This window comes from Ylistrum balloti, unplaced genomic scaffold, assembly GCF_031769215.1.
Source record: "Ylistrum balloti isolate Yb309-2 unplaced genomic scaffold, AGI_CSIRO_Ybal_v1 Utg371124, whole genome shotgun sequence".
NCBI lineage: Eukaryota > Metazoa > Mollusca > Bivalvia > Pectinida > Pectinidae > Ylistrum > Ylistrum balloti.
Window position 1 is genome coordinate 894526 of NW_026782617.1, and position 25058 is coordinate 919583.

General features: G+C 34.0%; 2 protein-coding genes and 1 non-coding gene across 3 annotated transcripts; 1 reads left to right on the plus strand and 2 right to left on the minus strand.

Annotated features, from left to right (window-relative positions):
• Positions 1-2236: 2236 nt before the first annotated feature.
• Positions 2237-2429, minus strand: LOC132560877 (U2 spliceosomal RNA). The gene has a single exon (XR_009554675.1). It is a non-coding gene; the product is annotated as a U2 spliceosomal RNA (small nuclear RNA).
• A 3723-nt stretch (positions 2430-6152) lies between these two features.
• On the minus strand, positions 6153-8325 carry LOC132560853 (partner of Y14 and mago-like). Its single transcript, XM_060225557.1, has 3 exons — positions 8229-8325; positions 7306-7402; positions 6153-6844 (listed from the first exon to the last, which is right to left on the minus strand). Exons 1-3 carry the CDS (start codon positions 8281-8283, stop codon positions 6367-6369), a joined length of 630 nt encoding a protein of 209 aa, XP_060081540.1. The 5' UTR covers positions 8284-8325; the 3' UTR covers positions 6153-6366.
• A 164-nt stretch (positions 8326-8489) lies between these two features.
• On the plus strand, positions 8490-24562 carry LOC132560852 (SAP domain-containing ribonucleoprotein-like). Its single transcript, XM_060225555.1, has 11 exons — positions 8490-8538; positions 11599-11701; positions 12897-12961; positions 14180-14256; positions 14840-14927; positions 16696-16766; positions 18194-18248; positions 18807-18878; positions 19106-19177; positions 21020-21100; positions 22206-24562. The coding sequence occupies exons 1-11, from the start codon at positions 8491-8493 to the stop codon at positions 22245-22247; spliced, it is 774 nt and encodes a 257-aa protein (XP_060081538.1). The 5' UTR covers position 8490; the 3' UTR covers positions 22248-24562.
• The last annotated feature ends 496 nt before the right edge of the window (positions 24563-25058 follow it).

Sequence of the window (25058 nt, forward strand, 5' to 3'; positions counted from 1 at the left end):
TCAAAAACTTACCCTAGAAAAAATATACATACACAAAATCTGAAAATAAAGCATACATTTAGATTGACAGGACAAAGAGCAATTAAGACTATTGCTACAATTTGAAGCACTTCATTGAAAATGTCTTTGATTTAAACGAAACGATATCCCTCGATGGATTAGTGGCACTGTGTAATATTTACATGGTACTGATGAATTAATCGTTTTTGGAGATGCTTTCAGCAAAAATCGTTTCTTCTCTGACAATTCGACTTTTCCACTCTGTACACCGACATACCTTTTTCATATACTTATTGAACTCGTGTTTCGATATCCACCTGGAACTGTGACCACCCATAGCAGGATATCGTCATGAGCTACAAGCCGACTGAAGTATATCTTGTGAGAAAACACCGTGTACACCGAGGATGAAATCGTTGGATAAACTTGATTCCAAGCCGACGATGTTCTGTCTATCGACGTGTAGTATAAGTGCGGTCATCTTTTGGTATAAAATCATAACATAAGTGCTTGTCAGAGACAGAATCTATCTTCGGGGACAAATATAAAAGAAAAGAAATATTTTGAGATAAACAAAAGTATTATGTTGCAACGACGAAGAAAATTTTGGTTTCCAGAATGCAGTAAGCACTACCTCACGTTAACCACCTTCCTTGGGATACATCGAGTTATATTCGAGGGTTCTCCCGTTTTGTTTGAGCTGGAGCCGACACGAGGTAGCACCTCAGGAATGTTTACCCATAGCATGCACAGATTTAAGGAATGAAAGAAAGATCCACAGTGATTCAATAGGACCAACAAACACATTGTCTGGTGAGATTTTCTGTTGTTGTTGTTGTTGTTGTTGTTGTTGTTGTTGTTGTTGTTGTTGTTGTTGTTGTTGTTTTCTTTTTATTGTTTATCCCCATATCACCTTATGTCATACAACAATTTAATAAGTAGACAAGTATATCTAACCGTTGCCGAAACTTTACCCGCATTGATAAAATATTCGCAAGTATTAATTTTCTTTGTACTTATTGTAAATCTCTTAAAAAAAAAAGAAACGCCAAAATAACTGACTAAACACTATATCATTTCTGTAATTACTAATAAACATTTTTGTTAGGTTTTACGTCCTCGATACAAGATGTGTCTCACCTTAATATGACCTTGGATGGTTGCCAGGACTTAACACAATAAAACAAAACACTGATGTCCTTCGTTCTCTCCTCAAACTTTTCGTCAACTGTTAAATGCTAAAAACTTTACCGAAGGGAAACAACTCTTGCAAAACTCGTCTCAAAAAGTCAGGAGGGAAACGTCGTGATAAACGATACCGAATTTGAAAGAGAACGGTCAAACTTTTAGAGAATAAAACTTGGGTTCAAAACTAAACAGGACATTAATATGAAATACTGTACTTGTATAAAATGAGATGATTAATTACATTTAAGATATTTCCACACATACATCACATTGAAAATTATAATAGATATAAGATGTTAAATTATTCAAAATCATTGAAAACTATCCGCACATGGGGTGATTGGTTTTAATATGAAGTTGATATTGTCATTATAATTCATCATAATCATCTGACACAAGGCGTCATCCTGCGAGAAAATAATCCATCGTCAGGTACCGTATGTTTAATATCCTTTAAGAAAGAGAAAATATACCAACTCGTTATCATTATATACCTTACAATGCGAAGCATCTCTGGTGATATTGTATATCTATATTAAGCACTATTTTGGCCGTGAGTGAGGGCGTTTTTGTTGTGTGCGTGAGTGTTATGTATGTGTGTTACTAGATGTTTTCTGTGTGTGTGTGTGGAATTGAATTGAATTGATTCAAATATATTTTGATTTAAGTTATTGTGAAACAATATCGCTTGTGTGTGTGCGTGCGTGCGTGTGTGTGTGTGTGTGTGTGTGTGATTATTTTATTTTTATTTTAGAAGAATAGGATAGAAGGGAAATGAATGGATCTTGAAAAAGTTTTGTGAGCAAGAGAATTCCTTTTTAAGACTGAACGGGCGATGAGACAGTATCTTTTATTTGAGCGATCGTTCTCAGTTTGTGCATGTATATATCTAATATTTCAATATCTTCTTTATATTGGTGTGAAAAAGATAGAACGTTATTTTGCACAAAAGCATCGTGTTTCAAATGAATTTGGGGGAAATGTAAATAAAACAACAAGATCGGTTCAGTATATTCTAATGTTTTAGTTTGATTTTTACTCTCCTAAGGGAGAGTGGGCCGTTCCCGGAGGTACTGCAATACCGGGCCAACCCGTGGCAAGAGCGGAGCAAGCCCCTGACATCTCACCTAAGTCCAAAAATCAGTTTAATATCGAAGTGCCCCGGTGGGGCACGTATCAGATATTAAGCTGATAAGAACAGATACTACACTTTGATCTTAGCCAAAAGGCCGAGAAGCGATACCAGGAAAGGAAACTCTTTGGATTATAAACTATTGTCAATAAATTCAAGCGCTGGTAGAAATTGATTAGAATAATCAAAATACAGAGTCAAGTGTCTCTTTATAACCTTTTTTGTAAGAAATTTATCTGCACAAAAGTGAAATGTTACTATATATTGTAGAATATGGTAATATGAAATAGTATGTATATACAGCAATTTATCTAAAATATAATAAATTTTGCATTATTATAATTCTAACGTCATGCAGTTGCTTCCCCTTACTTGGTGAGGTAGGTGCATGGACAAACGTACGAACACTATCGGACCAAATTCAGGGACATCTTAACAACAAGGGGGCTTTCAGCTTGAACATGAAATGTTTGAAGGAGGTTTATTCGTTCATTGTGTTAACATAAAAACAGACGAGTCCGGCCAATAATAAATACAGCAGAGTCTGACATTGCACATTCCTGAGTAACCCTTGAATAAATTATGGTTAACTCCCTTGGTTTACAAATCGCTGGATTGGTGTTTAATCCATCTCTATTTCATGGTTGGCCACATATGTATGTATATAATTCTCTGTGTTACACCGAAAACCATTTATATCATTCCTGTTCTCCATATAAACATCATTTTAGTACAAAGATACAATTCAGTAAAAGTAGCGTCGAGACATCGGCTCCAGACCGTTATATATTTCGGAACGGTCAATTTGTCAAACCGTATCACTTGAACTATTGATCTACTTGGCCTCGCATCAGGAGAATTTTGGTTGCTAGTACATGTTGTAATGAAAGACATTCGATCCAAACAAGGACGTCTTATTTTTAAAAAGTGGTGATTTTTAGGTTATCACTTTTGATGACTAATTTCTGATTTTTAATTGACCAGCGAATTGTAGACCGACCGATGAAAATTTAACCATCATTTAAATAGTTTGTATTATAAAAAAGGAAGTTTGCCAAGAAATACGGTTTATTTAATAAATAAAAATAAAAAATGAATCTAACCCTTTAGAAAAGATGCACACATCAACCATTTTCACACCATTATGTTTTTTTGTTAATTTTTTTTTTCATCAGAATATCATTCCCGTTTAAATGATTATTTTATGTAATGCATTTGTATATGTACTTCTGGATCACCGTAAGTTATCTTTCTCTGTGATTTAGCGATGCGTCAGAAATGGAATTTCTTTCACACGTCCGATACACATGTCGATCATTTCAGGTGAGCAAACTTGAGGTCGGATTTGTGGATTGTTTTTTTTTTTTTTTTTAGAAAAATACTGGTGCTTCACCGATGATTTTTTTTATCATATAATATGAACACATTTAAATTTATTTATGTATTTGTTTTGTAGCACTTCGTTGACATAGAGTAGCTAGCTAGCGAGAAATGATTCTTAAGGGGTTCAAAACTAATGCGCCAAGGATGCTGCTGATTGTATTTAACTGTCTTCTATTATTTTTGTTAAAATTATTAATACAATCAGGCTTTTCAAAATAAACCAACGGTAGAAAGTAAGGTAATTTTCAAGTTGATCATACTAACTTTTGTACAAAAAAAAATCAATTAAATCTTGGTATTTTGTGAGAATGCGTGTTTAAAATGTACAAATTTCAGCCCGAATATGAAAGTCTTTATTCCGTTGAATTTGTTTTTTAAATCAGGATTTTGGCCAACATGTATCTTTATAATAAGTACGTAATGTAAATGAGTCAATTCTGCGTAGTTGGTTTTTCAGCTGTATACTTTACAAAGACGTATAATACATGTACCAGGTACTTCTCTGATCTTACAATTCAAGAACCACGAGAGATCACACAAGTGTATCACCATCATGCACATATATAAACCATACGTATCATAGCAGCGCTGTAATACTATAACATCGAATAATAAAATCTGAGTACGTAAAAACCTATGTCAGTGATAAAATATACTTACTGCGTTCTTACTCCGTGAAAAATGAGCTATAACCCTGTGTCATTTTGTAGGAATTTACTCAGAATGCAGAGTATCATTTTCAATTTTTTTAAGAGACCCATGATGACCAGTTACAAAGAGATATAATGAGTTCTCAAAATTTGAGCGAGTTCGACAAGAAAATCACTAATACAGGACTCCAATTTCTTTTTAATCCCTCAAAAAACAAATCAATGCTTAATATTGTATATACATAATCTATTTTGCGATTCAGCGCAATATTGTTACGTCGATATGTTAAAAAATAAATCATTCTCCCGACTTCTGTTGTAATCTTTTTTCATTATAATTCATATATAAAACAGCCAAGGACCCTGTATTACACACCTGTTCTATTTGGTCACAATTACTTTTTCCTAAGTGATGAAAGTGTAAGTTAAATTATAAATAAGAGGTGTTGCAGAATAGAATATTATATCTCTACCAAAAGGGAATATTCTTGGTCTACAAGAGTTATTTCCCTTCATTCAATTTGATGTGAATAGGCAAGATAAAAAGTAAGATGGCGAGCATACAATTTTTAGCTCATTTAGCCTGAAGGTGAAATTGATGAAATTGGCTAAATTATTTGAAATCCTACTCCTCCTGTAAGAATGGTTGGAATATGACCAAATTTGGTCTGAAGCATTCTTTGGTGAAAGGGAATCAATTTTGTCAGGTGAGTGATACAGGACCTATGGACCTCCTTTTTCAAATCTATTTCACATTTGCTATGATTTTATACTATCAAATTCAGAGTTGAAACTTGAAACAAGAATCAGTGGAACATGGCTTACCATTGGCCTCTTTATCTGTATGTACATGAACTACACTTGTGTATGAAATGAACTACACTTGTGTATGAACCAAAATGATATATAGGATATAACAAGCAACATCCATCAGATAGACTTATGAAGTTTATAAGATTCTAATCTATAGACAAAGCTCCCTCAGGTTGACAGAGGGCAAGTTAAAGAGTGATAGGCCCCATGCTGAAGGCTAATAGAGCTAGGATTTTGTGGGTATATATGCAGATTACTCTAGACGGATCCATTCATTACAAATGTAAGCAATGTTCTTGATGTGCTTATACAGGATATATAGAATGGAGGCTGTTATACATTTGTCTCTTTTAATTCAAGTTTGAATTAACTTGTTTTCCCAATGTTCATTATGTTTCTGTAAGCAAATCACCATCAATATTTGATATATAAGAGGATACAGTAATAACAAGTTTTTGTATCCATGATTTATTTCGGAAAATCTTTTTTTTTTTTTTTCGTTTTGCTATTATTTTTGACATGAAAACTTACATAAAGTTCATATTTTCCTTTCATTTCTCATCAATCTAGCATGCATGAAGCCATTCTATAGCAAGAAAAGAAGTGAGAGGTTTGTGAAAGCAGAAGTAAAATTGAGTGTGAAAGAAGCTGTGATGATGACCATCAGAAGCCATTAAAAGCATTGAAACAGGACAATATTTGAGTATAACTACCAACACCATGACAAAGCTTTATAAATCCATATTTATATAAGTGTGATTGACAAATGAACACTTTAACTTTACAGAATATAAAAACAATGTATACCACATTATATTTTTATTAAAATCTTGACCAGCAATATTTAATTTCATTGAGATATTTAATGCATTGTACAAAATCAGGATCTGCATTGTACAAAATCAGGTTCTATACCTTGGAATGAAATACAATTTAATGGTATGGTATTCTTCACAGGAAAACTGGCATGGATATTTTTCAGTAATGATAATTCATGAATTTCGATTTACAATGAAAAATATGTGTTTCAAATTGTCCTTCAAAAACAAGCTAGTAATAAATAATTACCAAGGAGCAAAATGAGATTGTATTATACAGTGGACCTAATGTAAAAGGTTAGTCCTTTGTAACTGAGGTTTTCTTGAATTGTCTTATGACTGCCTATACATATAATTCAAAATGAATTACACAACCCTATCTTCACACATCAACTAAGTCTAGTTCTAGGTCCTCAATATCACTCAACACAGTTGCTTTCTTCGATATTTTTTCTAACTGTTCCTTTGCTGGTTCTTTAATTTCACCTGATTTAATTTTACTCTCAAGATCCTCAATCTGTCTTAATTTCTTCTTCAGGTTTCTTATTTTCTTCTCAATGTCAGCTTTATCTTGTAACGGCGTCTCTAATTGGTTTGAACTTTGTTTCGATGATTGTGATTGGTCATTTGAAAGTACGGTATCAGCTAATGACCTGGTCACAGAGTCAACATTTTCACCATGACCCTGCTGTTTCTTCTTTTCTTTCCGTTTAGCGTTTTTCTTAGCAGCCTTAGACATTCCAGCATAGGGGTCGGCGGCTTGGGGTGTGGCAGTTTCCTTAGGGGTAACCTCATCTGGGTTCAATCCAGGAGGAAGAGATGATTTACTTTTCATCCACTGAACACCACGGTTTTCATATCTGTAATTAGGATACACATGGCAACATTGAAATGAAAAAGAAACCGCTCTCTTATTCAATAATATAGTGGTCATTACTTTTGCCGTTACCTAAATGAGACCTTGAACTAAGACTGAATAAGCTAAAGAGAAACTCTACCTATCTGAGTCATGAGGAAGAAGCTTCAGTGCTTTTACTGGGGCTGGTATTACATATAATTTTTTTCTACCTGATAAGAAACAGCATAATTTAGTTTTGATGCTTACATGAAAAAAAAATCCACTGCATAACTTTGTGAAGCATAAAAATTCATAAATAGGTACTAATTGGTACAATATGTATTCAGAAAGGAAACATATTGTACCAAATGCATAAATTTATCAGCATATAAACTTAATAAATATTATGTTAACTGATAGTATTTCTTTCAAAAGAATAAAAGTTTCATAAAATATTAACACAGCTATATTTTGTTTACTCACGTAGGCATTTCTTCCTGGGGTACATAACCATCCTTGACCTTTCTAGGTTTCCTCCAAGTACCGTCAGGCCTCTGAGATGCTGGTATATAATACTCACCTGGAAAAATAAAACTTTCATATCAATCATGTAAGGAGTTTGGATCAATACAAAATATCTATTCATTATATGTTCTGATTACCCTTTCTTAAAGTAGTCGTATGGTAGTGAATTCCTTGAGCTGTGATCTAGTGGGTGTGTTGGAGCTTGATGTATGTACTCTCAACTGAGAAGATACTTTCTATCAGTTAGTAAATATAGAGACAAGTTTTGAATATCAAGACACCAGAGAGGAGGCATTTGAACTCCCAACACATCACAGAAGATTAAAAGTATCTCAATATGGACACATCAGTGTTAAGGAATAATATTTATCATAATGACAATCCTGTATTACAATAGCATATCTGTGTTCACTAACTGATAACAAGTAACGACATACAAATATACATTAAGAAGCAAACAGCATGTAAAATGTGATAATCAACCTTTTAACTTGACTGATGACTGATTTGATATAATCAAGAGTAGAATATGAACCAAAGCACTATGTATACACGTACACTATGAATGACGAACAACAGAATGATAATATACACAAATGTGGTATTTAAATCTTGGCAACATATATTTAATTTCAGTTCGGACCGAATGTAGTTTATATAACTTCAACATATGTAAACATTTATATATGCTATATATATAGATCCATGGGCGTACACTGTTTAATGAGATTAAAGATAACACACAACAGGACTAACTGCACATGTAATCCAATGCTAATGTAATTATTTGCAACCTATTCCAAACATACATTTGTGTTTACATGTTTGTTGGAAAATATCAGCTAAAATGTCGTATCTGCAGCTGATTGTGGCTTTCATACCTGTCTTTTCATCTCGGACTATACCGTCTCTTTCTATATGTCCAGCAGTAGCCATTGTTTCTATACAAGAGGTTTTTATCTTCCTAAATTTTCATCTCACCACCAAAAACATTGTACATGCACATGTGTTTGTGGAGCTCTTCTGTGCCAAAAGGAAGCATAACTAGAAATCATCAGAATGTTTTGATTTTAAGTCGAATTACTGCTAGAGCGTGAGCGTGACAGTGATCGGCATAAGCGGCAGAGAACTGCAGCATTCAGCATGGCGAACGCTTCAGAAAGTTTACTCGCTGAATTAGCAAAGATGAAGGTAATCTAATTGTTTATGCAATTTAAATATAATTACTATCTCATCCTGTAACTCTCTGTACGTCAATACGTTCGACTACAAATTTGCATTCAACATGGTTACAGCTGTACCATGGATCCTAGGTGCATTAGTTTCGGACCCCTTATTGTGAGATCTCTCTCGATCTCAATATCTGTGGTATAGTACATGGTTTTATTTTACCTATAAGCTGTCGATGAATTGCAACAAAACAAGTAAAGTATTGAAATGCGTTCATATTCTAAGATTTATTTAACGATTTGTTCGGTATGGCGGACGTGTATCGTCTTGACATCGGTTCCGGTCCGTTATGTATTTCGGTACGGCCATTGTGTCGAGTTGCTTTACGTGAACAATTGACCTACATCAGTTGTAATGTGATTTTGGTAACTGTAACACAATTAAATCAATTTATCATAAAATATTAGGAGTATTTAATTAATTGGCTTATTTGGGTACTTTTTCTTAATGCACGTTGTTTATGTGTCAAACATCCACCCAGATATCATAAAATAGTCCATCAATCCTTCCTCGGATGCCAGTATTTTGCCATGGGAATAACAAATCAATTACAAATGATAGGCCACGCCTCCTTTCATTTTTTCTTGTTTCGAAAGTCTAAACATGCACATCTTATATTGAAAAACATTGATGTTAGAATTGTCTCATTTGAAGAGTGGCTCATTGCAGAAAAAGATAAAAAAAATCTAAAAAAACTTTTTCTTACCCTTTAGTGAAATGTGCACACATACACACATACCTTTGCAATGTCATTCCTGTTCTGAAGAATTATTTTATGTCAAAATCTAGGCCACTATCATAGACTAAATCAGGCATCTCTGTGATGTCACTGGAAATGAAAGTGTGTCATTTAAGGTGAGCAAGTTTGAGATCATATTTATATATATCTTTCAGAAAAAATACTTGTTTCACTGATCATTTATAAAATAAATTTCAAAATATGAACACATTTCAATACATTTATGTATTTATGTATTAGTTTGGTTGCACCTCATTGACATAACATTACTACAGGGATGTAATTCTGAAGGAGTCCAAAATGAATGCACCAAAGACAATATAGAGGAATGAGAAAGTGCCTGTGTCTATTTTTAAGAATACAGGGAAGAAATTGGCCTTGCTTTGTACATAATTCATATTTCTCCAAAAGCACATACAGTATTCGATCCAATAAGCGCCCAGGGTGCTTAAAAAATTGCAATTAAGAGGGGGGGGCGCTTTTTAGAGACCGTCTTAGATGTAAAAGAAACACATGCAGTACTAAAAAATCTACTGTACGGTTCATGTATTTATTAAATCACTAGTTTTTTTACATGCAATAAAACCATCTTAGTTATACATTTTTCCTGGAGTACATCTCCTTATAAACCGACTTAAAACAATTCTTGATCATGACTAAAAGGTAAGTAAATCTAGACTTTTAGGTATCTGAAGGGGGAGGGGGCGCTTATAGGGACATGGGCACTTATTGGGTCGAATACGGCAACTGATCTTTTCAAAATAAACACTAGTAGACAGTACTATACATTTCTGAATGTGAGAACAATTATCCACAGATTCCACACGCTTTCTCATCTGAAAATTGAAGATATGCAACATCACTTCTGTTCATCACTTCATCACTAAATCACTGGAACATTATAGAGTGGCCCAGAATTGCACATATATTACATAGAAATATAGTTAGAGTAAGGACTGACATTGATGTGAAATATTTAAAAAAAGAATGGTATATGTTGTGAAAGTGATGATAATTTGTGTCTCTGGAGTCACAGATGGCTAGGTAACATATTGAATTGCAAATTAGTTAAATGTTAATGAGTTAATGAATTATGAAGTTACATATTGGGCAGTCTCAGGTGTGAAGTAGCCTCCCGAAGATGGAATAATTCAGCCTTTTTTTTACCTCATTCGGTAGGCTGTATACCACATCCACAGCCTTTAACAGAAATGGCTTCTTAATTGCCATACCTGGATCTAGTCTGAAAGGTTCTGTCTTCTTGTTTGCGATTTCATTGTTTTGTCGTCGTAGCGATCATGGTCTGTAGGCAAAACTCCTCCCTGTATCAAACCGTGAAATTTTATAAGTTATCCATGCATGATCAGCATTCAGACTATTTTTTAAAATAAGTTACAAACATATATAATCTTTATAAATCAGACAATGATGGCATTGATAGTGGTAAGCTTTTAATTGAGAAACCCATTATTCTGTCATCTACAGTTTCAAGCGTATTTCGGAAATGGCAGCCAATGTCATCAGGGTTTACATTTCAAAAATGTTTCATTGGGACAACCTTTGTGAGATCTTACCATTACAATGGTAGCCATTTTGAAAAAATGTCCCTGGAACACAAGATGCCTGAAAAAACGAGTAGTTGCATGGGTGTCAATGTTTAACATGTAGATTAACATGTAGTTTCCTCTTTCATCTGGTGTATGATGTAGGCATTGTATTCTTGAAAATTATAGAAAAAGTTATCTGAAATCTGGACATTGCACAGGCCCCTAGGATTTTATTTTTTGAGGGAGGAATTCGAACTATTAATCATGACCTAGACAAAAATAAGATTGTGGATAGATGTTCAGAACCTGTAACACAGTAGATAAGAGCCCCTCTTTTGCAGAGCAAACATTTCATAATTGTGTTTTCATACCACCTGTAACTGGTGTAATTTTAAGGTGTGAAAAATACAGATAAGCAAATTCTAAAAATAGAATGATTCACTGGTCTATAGATAAATGATTTTAATGTGACTACCAGTAAAATTTTTAAAAAAAATAATTCAATCAAGTCAAATCAATGATTAAGAATGTGCCATTTTCTTGATCACAGTTTATCATGTGAAACAGAGCAAATATCTACTCAAGTTCTCATCTGGCGTCAATTTTCAGACTTAATGTCATAATTATTCTTAAAAAGTCATCAATATCTCTATGAATTGTGACCTACTGATTGTTTGATGCAACTTTGAATTTGATGATAAATAAAGTTAAAACTATTATGTTTTTCTGTTTCAGGTCCCAGACTTGAAAAAGGAATGCAAGTCTCGCAACCTACCAACCACTGGAACTAAGAAGGACTTAGTTCAGAGGTTAAAGGCTGAGATAAATCAAGGATCAGGTATAAAGTTAGAATGTATTCTTTATTCACTGTAGGAGATGAAATGAGTGATATGTTGTAAATGTACTTGTCATTTTTCATCTTCTATATATTGAAGTGACACTGGTGCACAAATTAGCTACAGTATACCAGTCAGATAGGGAAACTCTCTTTCCCTCAGTCAGTTTAGCATAAGACTATAATAAATCAGAGGTCCATGGATTGATTGATATAAATGGTAACCTCTACCACATATATGTACATATGAGTCCATGTTGGGACTACGGAATAATATTCAGCATTATTGCTCTAAATGCAACACTGTAACAATCCTTAAAGATCAGTATGTAGCCCAGGTAATTATATATCAGCTGCAATATACCTCTCGGTTAGAGAGGTCTTCTTTTCAGCTAAATCATTTTAGCATTAATGGAGTGAGCCAGAGGTCTCAGGTTCGAGTCTAAGCATTAATCTAGATAATGATCTCTGTTATACCTATTGTGGTATATAGAGCCTACTAAATATGTTCATGAATGTGAAACAGCACTGCAGTCTTCTGAAGCCAAATTTCCCAGCAGTACATTGTACATCATATTTTTTGCCTACATCTACACCTTTGGTTGCAAATATGTTTCATCAGCCATTGAAATATATAAAAGCCATAATATCAAAATTCTGTAATAAACTTACTATTTATCTTTAATGTAATCAGTATAACACTTGATACATTATATTTCATTACAAGGAGTGAACATCCTCTGACACTTTTGAGGTCTCTGTATGACAGCAAATATTTATCAAGTAAACACGATTCTTTGATATATTTATCATACACATATGTCAGTGGTCTCCTTTCTCTGTAAGACACGTAAAAAGAAATCTGATTGGTTGATTAAAGGATTACCATCACCATAGCTCTTCTCATTGTTAATTGTGTTGTCATGGTGACATATACACTTTGCTGTTGGTTGATTTCAAATTTTTATTCCCCATGACACTTCCTATCTTTAGTTATCCTGGTTACATACATACTTATCTATTGGTTGGTCAAAGGTTTTCTATCACCACGACTCTTCCCATCATTAGGCATTGTCACATTGATGTAAGTGTTCTGGTGATTCCTTGTAGAAAGAAATGACGATAGTTCCTGAAATTGGAATTACATTTATTGATGTTTGTTATAATGTTGACTGAGAAGCACATTTGTATGTAACAGGAGATGCAGAGGAGCCAGTAGATGAAGAGATTGCTGATGTTGGTGATGATTCTGTCGAGGATGCGGTATGTTAACCTAAAACAACTTTGAAAGGTGCTCTTTGATTATCACTATAAGAAATCTACCTACGGGTATTTGTGTTATTACTGTTAAGAAAAATAGGCTACTACAGAGACAAAATACAAACCACTTATGACATCTGGTTCAACGTTGAGTCATCCTGAGGGTTAGAACATACCTTAATGATCATCAATTGTAATGGATCAAAAGAGTCAACTAGATTTTGTCTACTGTTGCGACTTAAGCTATAAATAGAGTTTGCAGTGATTTACTTCTGCAAAATCTGAACCACTGCTGTAAATTCCATGTGCATAGTATCTGTTAAAACCCTTTGGGGAGCCTCATTCATGCGGTCGCTAATTTGGCAGCAAATGTGGTACAGTACCTTAATGAATTTAGCAGCCTAATTAACTTACAAATTAATTAAGTTTCTCTTGCTTTTGTTTCAATAATTGAAAGCTGTAGGGCTTCAAATACATGAGAGGCATTCATTGAATTCAAACACTAAGAAATCTTTTTCCAAACCTTGACTTCTCAGAAGTCATACAGCTGTATATAGTGTACACCTAAATTTAGGATAAACTGCTATTAAGGTAGATATAATGTCAGGGCTCTCGATCTGCCAGATTTGGGGCCGAATATCCCAATGCAAAATAGTATCATTTTTCCCAATTTAGACCCCAAGTTTTACCAATTCTAAGGAAAACACCATTATTTTTCCCAATTCAAAGGGCCCCAGTCCCAAAATGGGGTGTGAGAGCCCTGCATGTATTATAAATCGACAAAAATGAACCACGAAATCTGTGTTTATTATCTACATTTGTAGGTATTGATTTGCTGTATAAAAAATTGCATGATTTCGTGTCTGATTTATTTCTGATTTCAGTGGGTTACATGAATGTAATTCATACATGAATGTACTTTGTTATGTATCCAAATGAAGAAGGTGGTAGTTGTATTATGAAAAAGACTTTAATTGTTAAACAAGATTTGTGATGATATTCAGTGTAAGAACATTGTAGTTGCATTATGAAACAGACTTTTAAGTGCAATATAAGACATTCTTTGTTATAAATTCAGATTTTGAGTTAAGGTGGTAGTTCTATTATGAAATAGACCATAAGACATATTTCATTGTGTATTCAGCATACATTCAGATTTTGAGTTAAGGTGGTAGTTATATTATGAAACAGACTATAATACCTATTTTGTTGTGTATTCAGCTTGACCAGGTGTTAGGAGAAGATGATGCTGATGAGATAGCTCTGACAACAGAAGTAGAGACACCCCCCAAGGAAAGGTAACTCTCACTGATGGTAACATGAAGCCAAAATTCTATAAATATAATACTGGACTTTTTAAGACAGAAAAGGACATATTAGTGGACGACATCGCAGAGAAATGATGAAATCATAAAGGAGCTTTTAGGATAGTTGAATGACCAGGCCATCGGTTGACAGATCTGATAATGTTAACTTTTATCTGATCTAGCACCGTTTACTTAGATATTTCACTTTAAGCTTTCAAAGATTTCTTTGATGAAGATGACTTTCTGGTTGAAAGAGAACAACTTCATTAAGAAAGGTCTTAATTTTTTCAGAGATTTTGATCATAAAATTTGAAAACTGTACATGTTCCTTGTGCAGATAATTATAAATGATATGGAATATGAAAACATCATCAACTGACCCATTTAATTTGTGATTTAGGTTTAAGAAAAAAAAACCCATATAATTAATTTTTTTTTGTTCTACCATGTAATTCCAGTTAGTACCTTTCAGTATAATAGCCCATGTATTGATCTTCATAATTTTCATGTGTTTTTCAAAATGGTATATTGATCATTTTTTGACCATAGAACGCTTTCTTTCATGTACTTGCAGTGTCACTGTCAGCAAAGTAAAGACGCAGATCACTGCTCCTGTCACAGAAACCAAAGTAGTGTCTACAACAGGTGTCAGTGAAAATGATGTGAGTAAAAGTTATCTCCCTTTCTAAATGATGCTGACAGCCAAACTGTATGTCAGTATCTTTGCTATCCTTTTTATCAGAGAAGTTCTACCCATATAGATGGCTGTGATGGCTGAGGTGGTAGAGCCCTGGCCTACAAAGTCTGAGGTGAAGATACATGGTACGTGGTTCGATGTTTGCTACCACTGGCATCATGTGTTTCTCAGGAAGCTGTGAAAGAGACTGGTCTGTGCTGATTTGGTGGTGTCCTCGGGCAAGATGTTTTAACCATTTTTTTTGTTGATGGCAAGCAACTGGATTCCTGTATGTTGTTTAGTGAGGTAGACCCTGCCTCAAAAATACTGTTCATTGGATGATAAACCCAATCAAAAAACAAACAAACAAACCTTTTCAAATTTTGGTCAGTTTAAGTTGGCAATCTAGGCTGTAGGAAAATTCTCTGTCTTTTATGTCAGTTGAATCTGTAATGAAATAAGAAATTAATGTTTGTAGCATGGCAGGTTATCTCATCCATTAGATGCCCTCATATCTTATTGTAGTCTTCAAGATGGTAGTGATACACTGTCAAAATGGCTGTGTCATCTGAGGAATCGTCCTGTCAGTGGTACACTGTCAAAATGGCTGTGTCATCTGAGGAACCTTCCTGTCAGTGGTACAGTCAAAATGGCTGTGTCATCTGAGGAATCTTCCTGTCAGTGATACGCTGTCAAAATGGCTGTGTCATCTGAGGAATCTTCCTGTCAGTGGTTCACTGTCAAAATGGCTGTGTCATCTGAGGAATCTTCCTGTCAGTGGTACACTGTCAAAATGGCTGTCATCTGAGGAACCTTCCTGTCAGTGATACGCTGTCAAAATGGCTATGTCATCTGAGGAACCTTCCTGTCTGTGAAACACTGTCAAAATGGCTGTGTCATCTGAGGAACCTTCCTGTCAGTGGTACACTGTCAAAATGGCTGTGTCATTTGAAGAATCTTCCTGTCGGTGGTACACTGTCAAATGGTTGTTTTATCTGAGGAACCTTCCTGTCAGTGATACACTGTCAAAATGGCTATGTCATCTGAGGAACCTTCCTGTCAGTGATACGCTGTCAAAATGGCTGTGTCATCTGAGGAATCTTCCTGTCAGTGGTACACTGTCAAAATGGCTGTCATCTGAGGAACCTTCCTGTCAGTGGTACACTGTCAAAATGGCTGTGTCATCTGAGGAATCTTCCTGTCAGTGGTACACTGTCAATATGGCTGTCATCTGAGGAATCTTCCTGTTAGTGGTACACTGTCAAAATGGCTGTGTCATCTGAAGAATCTTCCTGTCAGTGGTACACTGTCAAAATGGCTGTGTCATCTGAGGAACCTTCCTGTCAGTGGTACAGTCAAAATGGCTGTCATCTGAAGAATCTTGCTGTTGGAAATGAATAAATGAATTAGTATAAATTCATTAAGAAGTTTTCAGACAAGCATTAGATGTTTTGCTGGGTTTTTTATACAAAAAACAATAACGATAATAAGAAGGGTTTAAATTAGAAATACAATGTAATAGGATTCAAAATGATTTTAAGAAAAGTTGAAACAGAAACATCAAAACATGGTTGAGGTGAAGTGGAAGTAGAATATGATTATATTGTTAATCATTTAAGCTTAGATTAGAAAATTTAGACGGAAATTTCACATTTAAATTTTACTTCAAAAAATGATTTTATGTAAGATATTTTTCTGCAACAATATTAACCATTGTGGTTTGATGTTGCTGTACATTTTGTGACTGGTTTCAGAAATTGAAGATGAGAGTACAGAAATTTGGTGCTATTAATCCTGACGTGCAGAAACAGATGAGAGCTGAGAGGTATCTATCAGAGTTTGGAGAAAGGAGACATGTATTATGTGATAACACCTGCTTCAGTTTACTTAAGTCAACAGTGTCATATTTTTTTTTATCAAAATATATGGAAAAAATTTACTTCTTGAAAGAATTGTCATTACCATAAAGACTCACTGTAATTTGTCAATGCAACTTCATCATTAGAACAGATATAGTTACAAATTACTAGTTGTCAAAAGTATGGTGGTGTTTTGACTGTATAGAAATTGATAGAATCTCATGTTGGGCTTTTCCATTGACAAGGATATCTCCACCCTCATGTAGGAAATTGACTGGTCAGCACAAGGGAGACTGAGTGCTGACTAGCCGAATTCTAACACGAGGGTAGAGATATTCCAATGAACAGGTTGTAAGTTGTGAGTACTCACCAATATTCAATAAATGTGCATAGAAATTGATGACAATATCAATTGGTGTCATGGTTACAGCAATATGCAATATAAAATGATGATGCAACCCCTTTTGAGAGTGGTGTCATAGTACATACTATCTGTCATACCCGAGTGAGTGACATAGGAATTACCCCAAAAGGGATAACAGGGATATTGTATATATGTAAATGGGAGACAAATCTGTATGTGGTGGTAGAAACATGTTTGAATTTGATGTCATTGTTCATCAATTTATTTCCTGATTGGACGAAACATCATGTGCGTGGTAATAAACATACTTTTCTGTTCATTCTCCTGTTTCTGACCGATCTTCTGAAATGAAAAACTAGGTCACCATGCTGTAAATAAAATTTGGTGTTATTGATTTACAATATGCATGTATAACTATGTTTTTAATTTCATCTCTTGTATGAATTTGTATAACATACTCGGGGAGGGGATAATAAACTTTTACTTTTTTAACAAGCTGAATCCCTGACATCAAATTTATCAATGAAACTTATTTCCTAGTTATCCATTCATCAGAAATTCATTTAAGGTAAATAAAAAGTCATTATAAGCTCAGGAATAATGATCCTTTCAATGGTCATGATATTAATATCAGGTGGAATTAGCAGTACTCTCAAATATAGTCAATGTCTACTGGTTATTTCAAATTTCTGCTGATGGGGGTCAGCTTATGAATTTTACAACAAAACAACAATATATTACATTGAAATCAACAACAGTGGTAGGACGTTATTGTTTTATTTCTGTTTATTAATTCAGTATTTTAATTGATTAAAAACTGTTGTCATTTCTGTTGCCATGTAACATTTCAATTATAAGTCATTTTGTTCTCCAGGACATGGATGTTATGCAAGAGGTTTATATTTTTACTTGCCAGTATTGTTATGTGTCTGACCATCAGAAGAAGAAAAATCATGAAATTATGGCCTTCTTTTAAGTATATCTGTAAATAGAAAATGTATTTTTGTCTTTTCTACCTTTCCCACCCAGGTTTGGCACAGGACAAGCCAGTGTGAAAGGAGGAAGTAAGCTTGCCCCAGGACCGGTAAGTCTGTCACTCCTAGATACAAATGATAACTTTACTCACTAGTCTTACAGGCGTTCAGATTTGTAGGGATATTCTATGTTAATACATCAGCAATCTGGGATTTATAATTAACATCATGCCAAGGAAAGTGTTCATAAAGCATGAATTTGTAACAAGGTAATCATGGTACAATTATTCTGTTATAAGAAAATTTATGAAGGGCAGCTGGAAGAATTCTGAGTTCTAATTCATCCCAGTATTTCTGTGTGAAAAAATAAAGTTTAAAAAACTATTGTGATTCCTGAATTAACTTTATTTTTACTTCCTTTGTGTTCGAACTAGCGACCCTCAACCGCTCAACTTAAGGAAGCTTCCCACTAGCCGATGCTAGTAAGGCGACCTGTACTCTCAACTTCTACAGTAGTAATTTGAGAGATAGATTAATTTGAGACATATAGGTTGTAACACTACATCCAATCTATCTTGTTTATAGGATATCAGATCATTTTGTGGTGTGACTGTCTAAAATGTCATATTTGATAAAAGGTAATATGTAAAAGGTTTTTGTTTACTCAGTCAGCAGACGTGGACAAACTGAAAAAAAGGGCAGAACGATTTGGAACAATCACTTCCACAGTGCTTTCAAAGGTTATGATTTATATCATTGAATTATGTTTTAACGGTCATGATTCAGAAACTTAAACATTGAAAATATATCTTCTCACTTTATATATACTGGGTGCATAAAATTGTAGACATTGATTTAATAGGAACATATGTTTTTTTTTGTTTTTTTTTTTTTGTAGAACCTAAATGTGACTTATTTGTTAATACTGAGAAATGTGTGAAACTAAATTAGTATTTATGTATCTTAGGTTGACGAGACCCAGAAATTAAAGAAGCGAGCAGAGAGATTTGGAGCCGTCACATCAACAAGTCTGTCTAATGTAAGGGGAAAGACCTGTTTAAGTCATAACTTCCTCACTGATAATACATGATACAGGGAAATCTTTACTTACTGGAAAAGTTGCTTTTTATGATGGCATAAATTTGTTTAGTGTGAAACATCAATTTGGTTAAAGAATCATCTATTAGATTCAGAAAGTTTATCTGGCCCTTAGGTAGTAAGGGGTGTGGCCCCAAAAAAGGAAGTTAGGCAATATTTTACTTCAAAACGCTTCCTCTTCTTAACTCCAGTGTGTAGATATCACCTTAATTTGGCCTGAAATATTATAGGAAGAAGCAATGATATCCAACATGCATAATGTGATTCTGATAACTTCTCTTTAACAAATAGAAATAGTCTGAACTACTTCTCAAGTTTCATTCACACCAATGAGAAAAGTATTTGGAGTTAACTTTGGTAAGGAAATGATCATGCAACCGTTTTTCATGAACAGAATCTACCATTTAGGAGTTTTTGATACTTTCTAGGAATGTTCAAAATCTGAATTCATCTGATGTGTTAGACCACCAGCAGCAAATTGTGAGGTGTGTCCATCCATTTGTCTATTGTCAGATTACCGTTCAGGGCCATGACCCTATTGTTGTATGAAAATAGTAACAGTATCGTATTGTCCGTCATAATCTTTTACTTATCTGGAGATCTCTTCTGACAGTTTGGAACGTATCTCTTTCAAACTTGGCAGCATTAATCACCATTATATGAAGCTTTGTCTCCTGAACAGCAGTTTGATTTGATTTTCTATGGAAAAGTTATTACCCTTTGGTTATTCACAATCCTATCCAAGGTTTATTTCTTTCAGCTTTAGGCATATTGCTTTCAGAAGTTGTAGCCTTCATAACTAGGACATGAAATTGGACTTTAACAGTGTTTTGATTCAGCAACTTTTAAAGGAGTTATTGCCCTTTACATTTTTCAACATTCTAATCTTGTCGTATGAACTCCTCCCTCAGTTATAAATCAATTCCTTGTTCTAATTTGCGGTACTTCATGGAAATGAAAACAGTTTCTCTTTCTTTTGTTTTTACTGTGTCTATTTTTTCATGACTTCATTCCATCCACAAAAAATAAAAGCCCATAAAAATTAGAATGATTACAGTATACAATGAAGATTAATGGTAGTTGTACAGGCTCGTGAGATTTACTCAGTAGGACAAATAATTTGGTGATTTACTAAGTTTTAATTAGAAACACAATTTCTAGAGGGTTAATCAGCATTTCAATTGCTAGCATGCGGAGATGAAGTGTATTCTTCTGATTATCAGCTGGTAGGTTGTTAAAATTGCCCTTTGTTCATGGCCTGTTCGTCTACTTTAAGCAGTTTTTGTTTTCACATCTTCTTGCAAAAGACAGGATGTATCATTGTCAAATTTCATATACAGGTCCCTCTTGACCTGTTGTTGTGCATGGTCCCAATTTGGGACTTATCTGTAAAATAATATGACTGAAAAGCAGCCATCATGGATTTTGACCATAAAATAATACTATGAAGGAGAAAGATACAACTTTTAAACATCATGTAAAAGAATGGTAATGATGGGCACCAGGATTCCTCTTAGACCTCCGGTTATAAATGTTAGAGTTAAAAAAGACCTTGTTGGAAGATATTAATAAGTAAGAAATAGTTTATAAAGAAACTTCCATGTCTTATTATATCTGAGATAATACCCCAATGTGAAAAATATATTAATACTGATATACAGAGAATAATCGTGACTTTGAACAAAGATGTCGCCAACTGTTAGAAGTTCACACTGGGTAAAGCCTACAAATTATGTCAACACTTAAAACACTTACTTAGGATCAGTGATTTATGTGATTACAGACAGAGAACCAAGAGAAGTTACTGAAGAGGAAGGAAAGATTTGGTGTTTCTACAAGTGCAACAGACAGTTTAGAAGCTGATGTAAGTATCATATGTCTCAGCTAAATCAAGGACCCCTTTAAGTCTGAGCTGAAGTCCAGGACCCCTTTAGATCTGAGCTAGTTGAGGATCCCATCAGGTCTGAGCTAAACTCCAGGATCCCTTTAGGTCTGAGCTTAGTCAAGGACCCCTTTAGGTCTGAGCTAAATCAAGGACCCCTTTAGGTCTGAGCTTAAGTCCAGGATCCCTTTAGGTCTGAGCTAAACTCCAGGACCCCTTTAGGTCTCAGCTGAAGTCCAGGACCCCTTTAAGTCTGAGCGTAACTCCAGGACCCCTTTAGGTCTGAGCGTAACTCCAGGATCCCTTTAGGTCTGAGCTAAAGTCCAGAATCCCTTTTGGTCTGAGCTTAACTCCAGGACCCCTTTAGGTCTAAGCTAAAGTCCAGAATCCCTTTTAGTCTGAGGCAAAGGCCAGGACCCCTTTAAGTCTAAGCTAAAGTTAAGGGTTCTTTTAGGTCTGAGCTGAAGTCCATGATCACTTTAGGTCTAAGCTAAAGTTGGGGGCCCTTTTAGGTCTGAGGTTAAGTCAGATACCTCTTTTAGGTCTGAGCTAAAATCCAGAATCCCTTTTAGTCTGAGGCAAAGGCCATGATCCCTTTAGGTCTAAGCTAAAGTTGGGGGCCCTTTTAGGTCTGAGGTTAAGTCAGATACCTCTTTTAGGTCTGAGCTAAAATCCAGGATCCTTTTAGCTCAGAGCAGAAGTCCATGATCCCTTTAGGTCTAAGCTAAAGTTGGGGGCCCTTTTAGGTGTTAGCTAAAGTCAGGGACCTCTTTGGGTCTGAGTTTGGAAACCCTGGGTGGCTTATGGTAGGATAAGAATGGTATATGATAAAACTGAGCAAACTGATGCATCATTACATAGTTTTGTATGACTGTGTGTTGTACACACAAACAATTTTATATTTGAGTAACACTAAGTAATACTAATTGTTCACTGATACCATTAACTTGTTCAGTGCAGTAGAAGGCTACACTTTCTTTATATAAGGGTACAATCACCCTCTCTAACAGCGATGTAAATCACCAAATCCATGTCACTTAATATATGTTAACCCAATAACCTGTATACTTATTTATTCTAATTTCAGGCAAAGAAAAGGAAACGAGCAGAACGGTTTGGATTGACGTGAATACTGGCAGCAACTTATAAACATTTCATTTCATCTGGTTAAGATAAAGTCATTTATTTTACACCCTGCATCTGACCTCAAGGAGACCTTGTTGATGTATATACAGAATAAGCTTAATTGTTATTTCAGTTTGTCAATGAAATTGTTTTTTAGAATGAATCAATTCCAAATAATAATATTTTTTTGAACAGCAATATCCTATATTCGAACATACTATTTTTTGTGTCATGAGACGTTTTGAATCGAGTAGGAAATGAAATACTAGTTACCAAATCCTTCATCTTGTTTGTAAAAATATTTTTAATCTGTCTTAATGAAGATACATCAAAGATATTGAGGCTTATCTTTCTAACTAGAAACAAAATCATTCATAATTCAAATTTTGGTGAGCTTCAATGTTATCATATCATCAGTTTTGAGCAGATGAGAATGCAGGTGAATGATCGGGTTATATTAAAACTCGTACATGTACATAGTATATCTGATGGGAACATTGATTGAATTTCTATTCCATTTAGATTTTTTAAAAAGAAAATTAACCTTTCACATTATCATTGGTGAAGGGAGGGAACATACTTCATTCTGAATGGTTATGGTAGTTCTAGAATTTCTGTATGTTGTTCTGAGTGCTTTGTAGATTTTAATGACAAATGTTAATGTATATGTTTATTAAAGAAAACCACAGTTTACATCTTTTGAAAAAATACTTCTTTTCTAAAGAGTTTACCAATGAAAAAAAGTATTTGATAACAGTTTAGTAGGCTCTAAAGCTGAAGTCATGTCTGAATTAAATCTCTTGTTGACAAAATAAAACTGTTTAATAGTCAATCTGTGAAGCTAAATCAATACATCAATATTTTCAATGCAAAGGTTTATTTTTGACAGAATAATTGGGTCACACATTCAGAATAGGCTCTCATATGTGTTATAGTGTAGGTGAATGTTCATCAGCTTGTTATATAGAACAAGTGATTCTTGTCGTTCTCAATACTTTAAAATCATTCATTTTTGTGTGGGTTTAATTTTTGTTCTTTAGATGTGTAACTTCCTGTGTAACTCTGTTCAACTGTGACAGATTTTATGTAAAGCATCAATTTTGTTAGGACTACATTTTAATCAAATCAAATGTAGGCAAATATGGAATTTAAAAAAAAATATCCCCCAAAAATATGACCCACCAAAAAATATGGTTTTAAAGTAAAAAGGGTTCGAGATTTCTTGGTTTGTGAAATTGCTCATGCATTTTAATTTGTGAATGAAGAGAGAATGGGGTTGATTGGCTGTGCATGCACAATTGAATGACGCGAGATGGATCTATATTGCATTATTTGTACTCCTGTAGATATTATCAAGTAGCCTTGTCATTTTATCTGATTTCTTGTTCATGTTGGATCATGTTTCTATTTTTCTTAGTCGTTAAAACGGTAAATATTTTTCCCTGAAAGATATTTTGTTCCACAAAACGTGTGGATATTTTTTGGATAGAATTAACAAATTAATAAACACTTTAGAGTAAACATTTTGTAAATTTTTTTGAATTCAGAAACAAAATTTTGTGTTAGGAATATATTTTTTTTGCCTTCTTTTTTAAGTAAGTGTCCTTATTACGCTGGTATATATGTCTGAGTTATCACAGGTTTTCAATTTTTCAACATATACTAAATTCTTAGCGAACTAAGCTACACTAAAACAAATCAGTGTACTTTTTCAAGTCAACACTTAACAGAATGGTGTAAATTCAGACACTCTAACTTTACACTGCCATTGGTACAAGTCATTACATTTTACTTTTGTAAGTGTGTGGGAGTGATTTGACCAGATTTTTGTTTCATTGATGGAGAGAAGATACAATATTCCATGATCTGAGGAAAAAAAACACATTTCTAAAGGACCAATGTAAAGTTATATGACTTAAAGGTCCAGTGTAATTTCATTTATCATATTCATGTTTATATTTCATAAATTGATGTTTTCGTTGTTATTTTCTCTGAAAAAAATCTAAATATTCACATAATAATTAATGTATAATTTTATTTCCTGATCATTGATTAAGATCTAATGATAAAGCATGTTCTAAATTCAAGGATGTGTGAACATGTATTTTTTAATACACATCATAAAATGATAAAACATATAGTTAACACTATATATCTTTACAGTGTTTGTTCTGGACAGAAAGGGAACAAATTGTTGTGCTTGTTTGAATGAAACTGATTGTTTGCTACAAGCAACAAGAAATCTTATTTACTTACAAATAACAACAAATACTCCAGGTTATAACATGATTTATGAAATAAACTTTCATTATAAATTTTTTTTTGATTTTGGAAGTTTTTACTTCAATTCGCAAGTAATTATTTGTCAATTAGATAATGCTATAACAGTGCCTTATTTGAATATTTGACAACAGAGTGACCAACTTGGATGGCTAAAATAGGACAATTTCAATGCCCTTATCTTGATATAACCATACTATCAGAAACTAAATAAAATGATAAAATTAGAAATATCTAAACACTGAAACATCCAAAATAATCGTTGTTGTTTTAATGATTCTGACAACTTTAATGGATTTAAATGAAATTTTCACAACTTTTTAATGGCTTTCAGCATTATGATTATTTCGTTAGTATTTTGAGAAACAGAAGTAACCAATTCCCATTGTTATACAATATTAAAACTGGTAGCCATCTTGAATGCGGGATCGTACCAAAATGTGAAAATGCTTAACTAAGAACCTATAGTGATTATGTTGAAAGTCAAAATGCAAAATGGCACCTGGCAACCATCTTGAAATTTATATCGTGCTTA

Coding starts and splice junctions, on each gene's coding strand:
- LOC132560852 (XM_060225555.1), top strand. CDS start 8,491: ATGGCGAACGCTTCAGAAAGTTTACTCGCTGAATTAGCAAAGATGAAG. Junction 11,702..12,896: donor TGAGATAAATCAAGGATCAG/GTATAAAGTTAG, acceptor TGTATGTAACAG/GAGATGCAGAGGAGCCAGTA. Junction 14,257..14,839: donor GAGACACCCCCCAAGGAAAG/GTAACTCTCACT, acceptor ATGTACTTGCAG/TGTCACTGTCAGCAAAGTAA.
- LOC132560853 (XM_060225557.1), bottom strand. CDS start 8,283: ATGGCTACTGCTGGACATATAGAAAGAGACGGTATAGTCCGAGATGAA. Junction 7,403..8,228: donor AGTCCGAGATGAAAAGACAG/GTATGAAAGCCA, acceptor TTATTTTTCCAG/GTGAGTATTATATACCAGCA. Junction 6,845..7,305: donor CCCCAGGAAGAAATGCCTAC/GTGAGTAAACAA, acceptor TCCTAATTACAG/ATATGAAAACCGTGGTGTTC.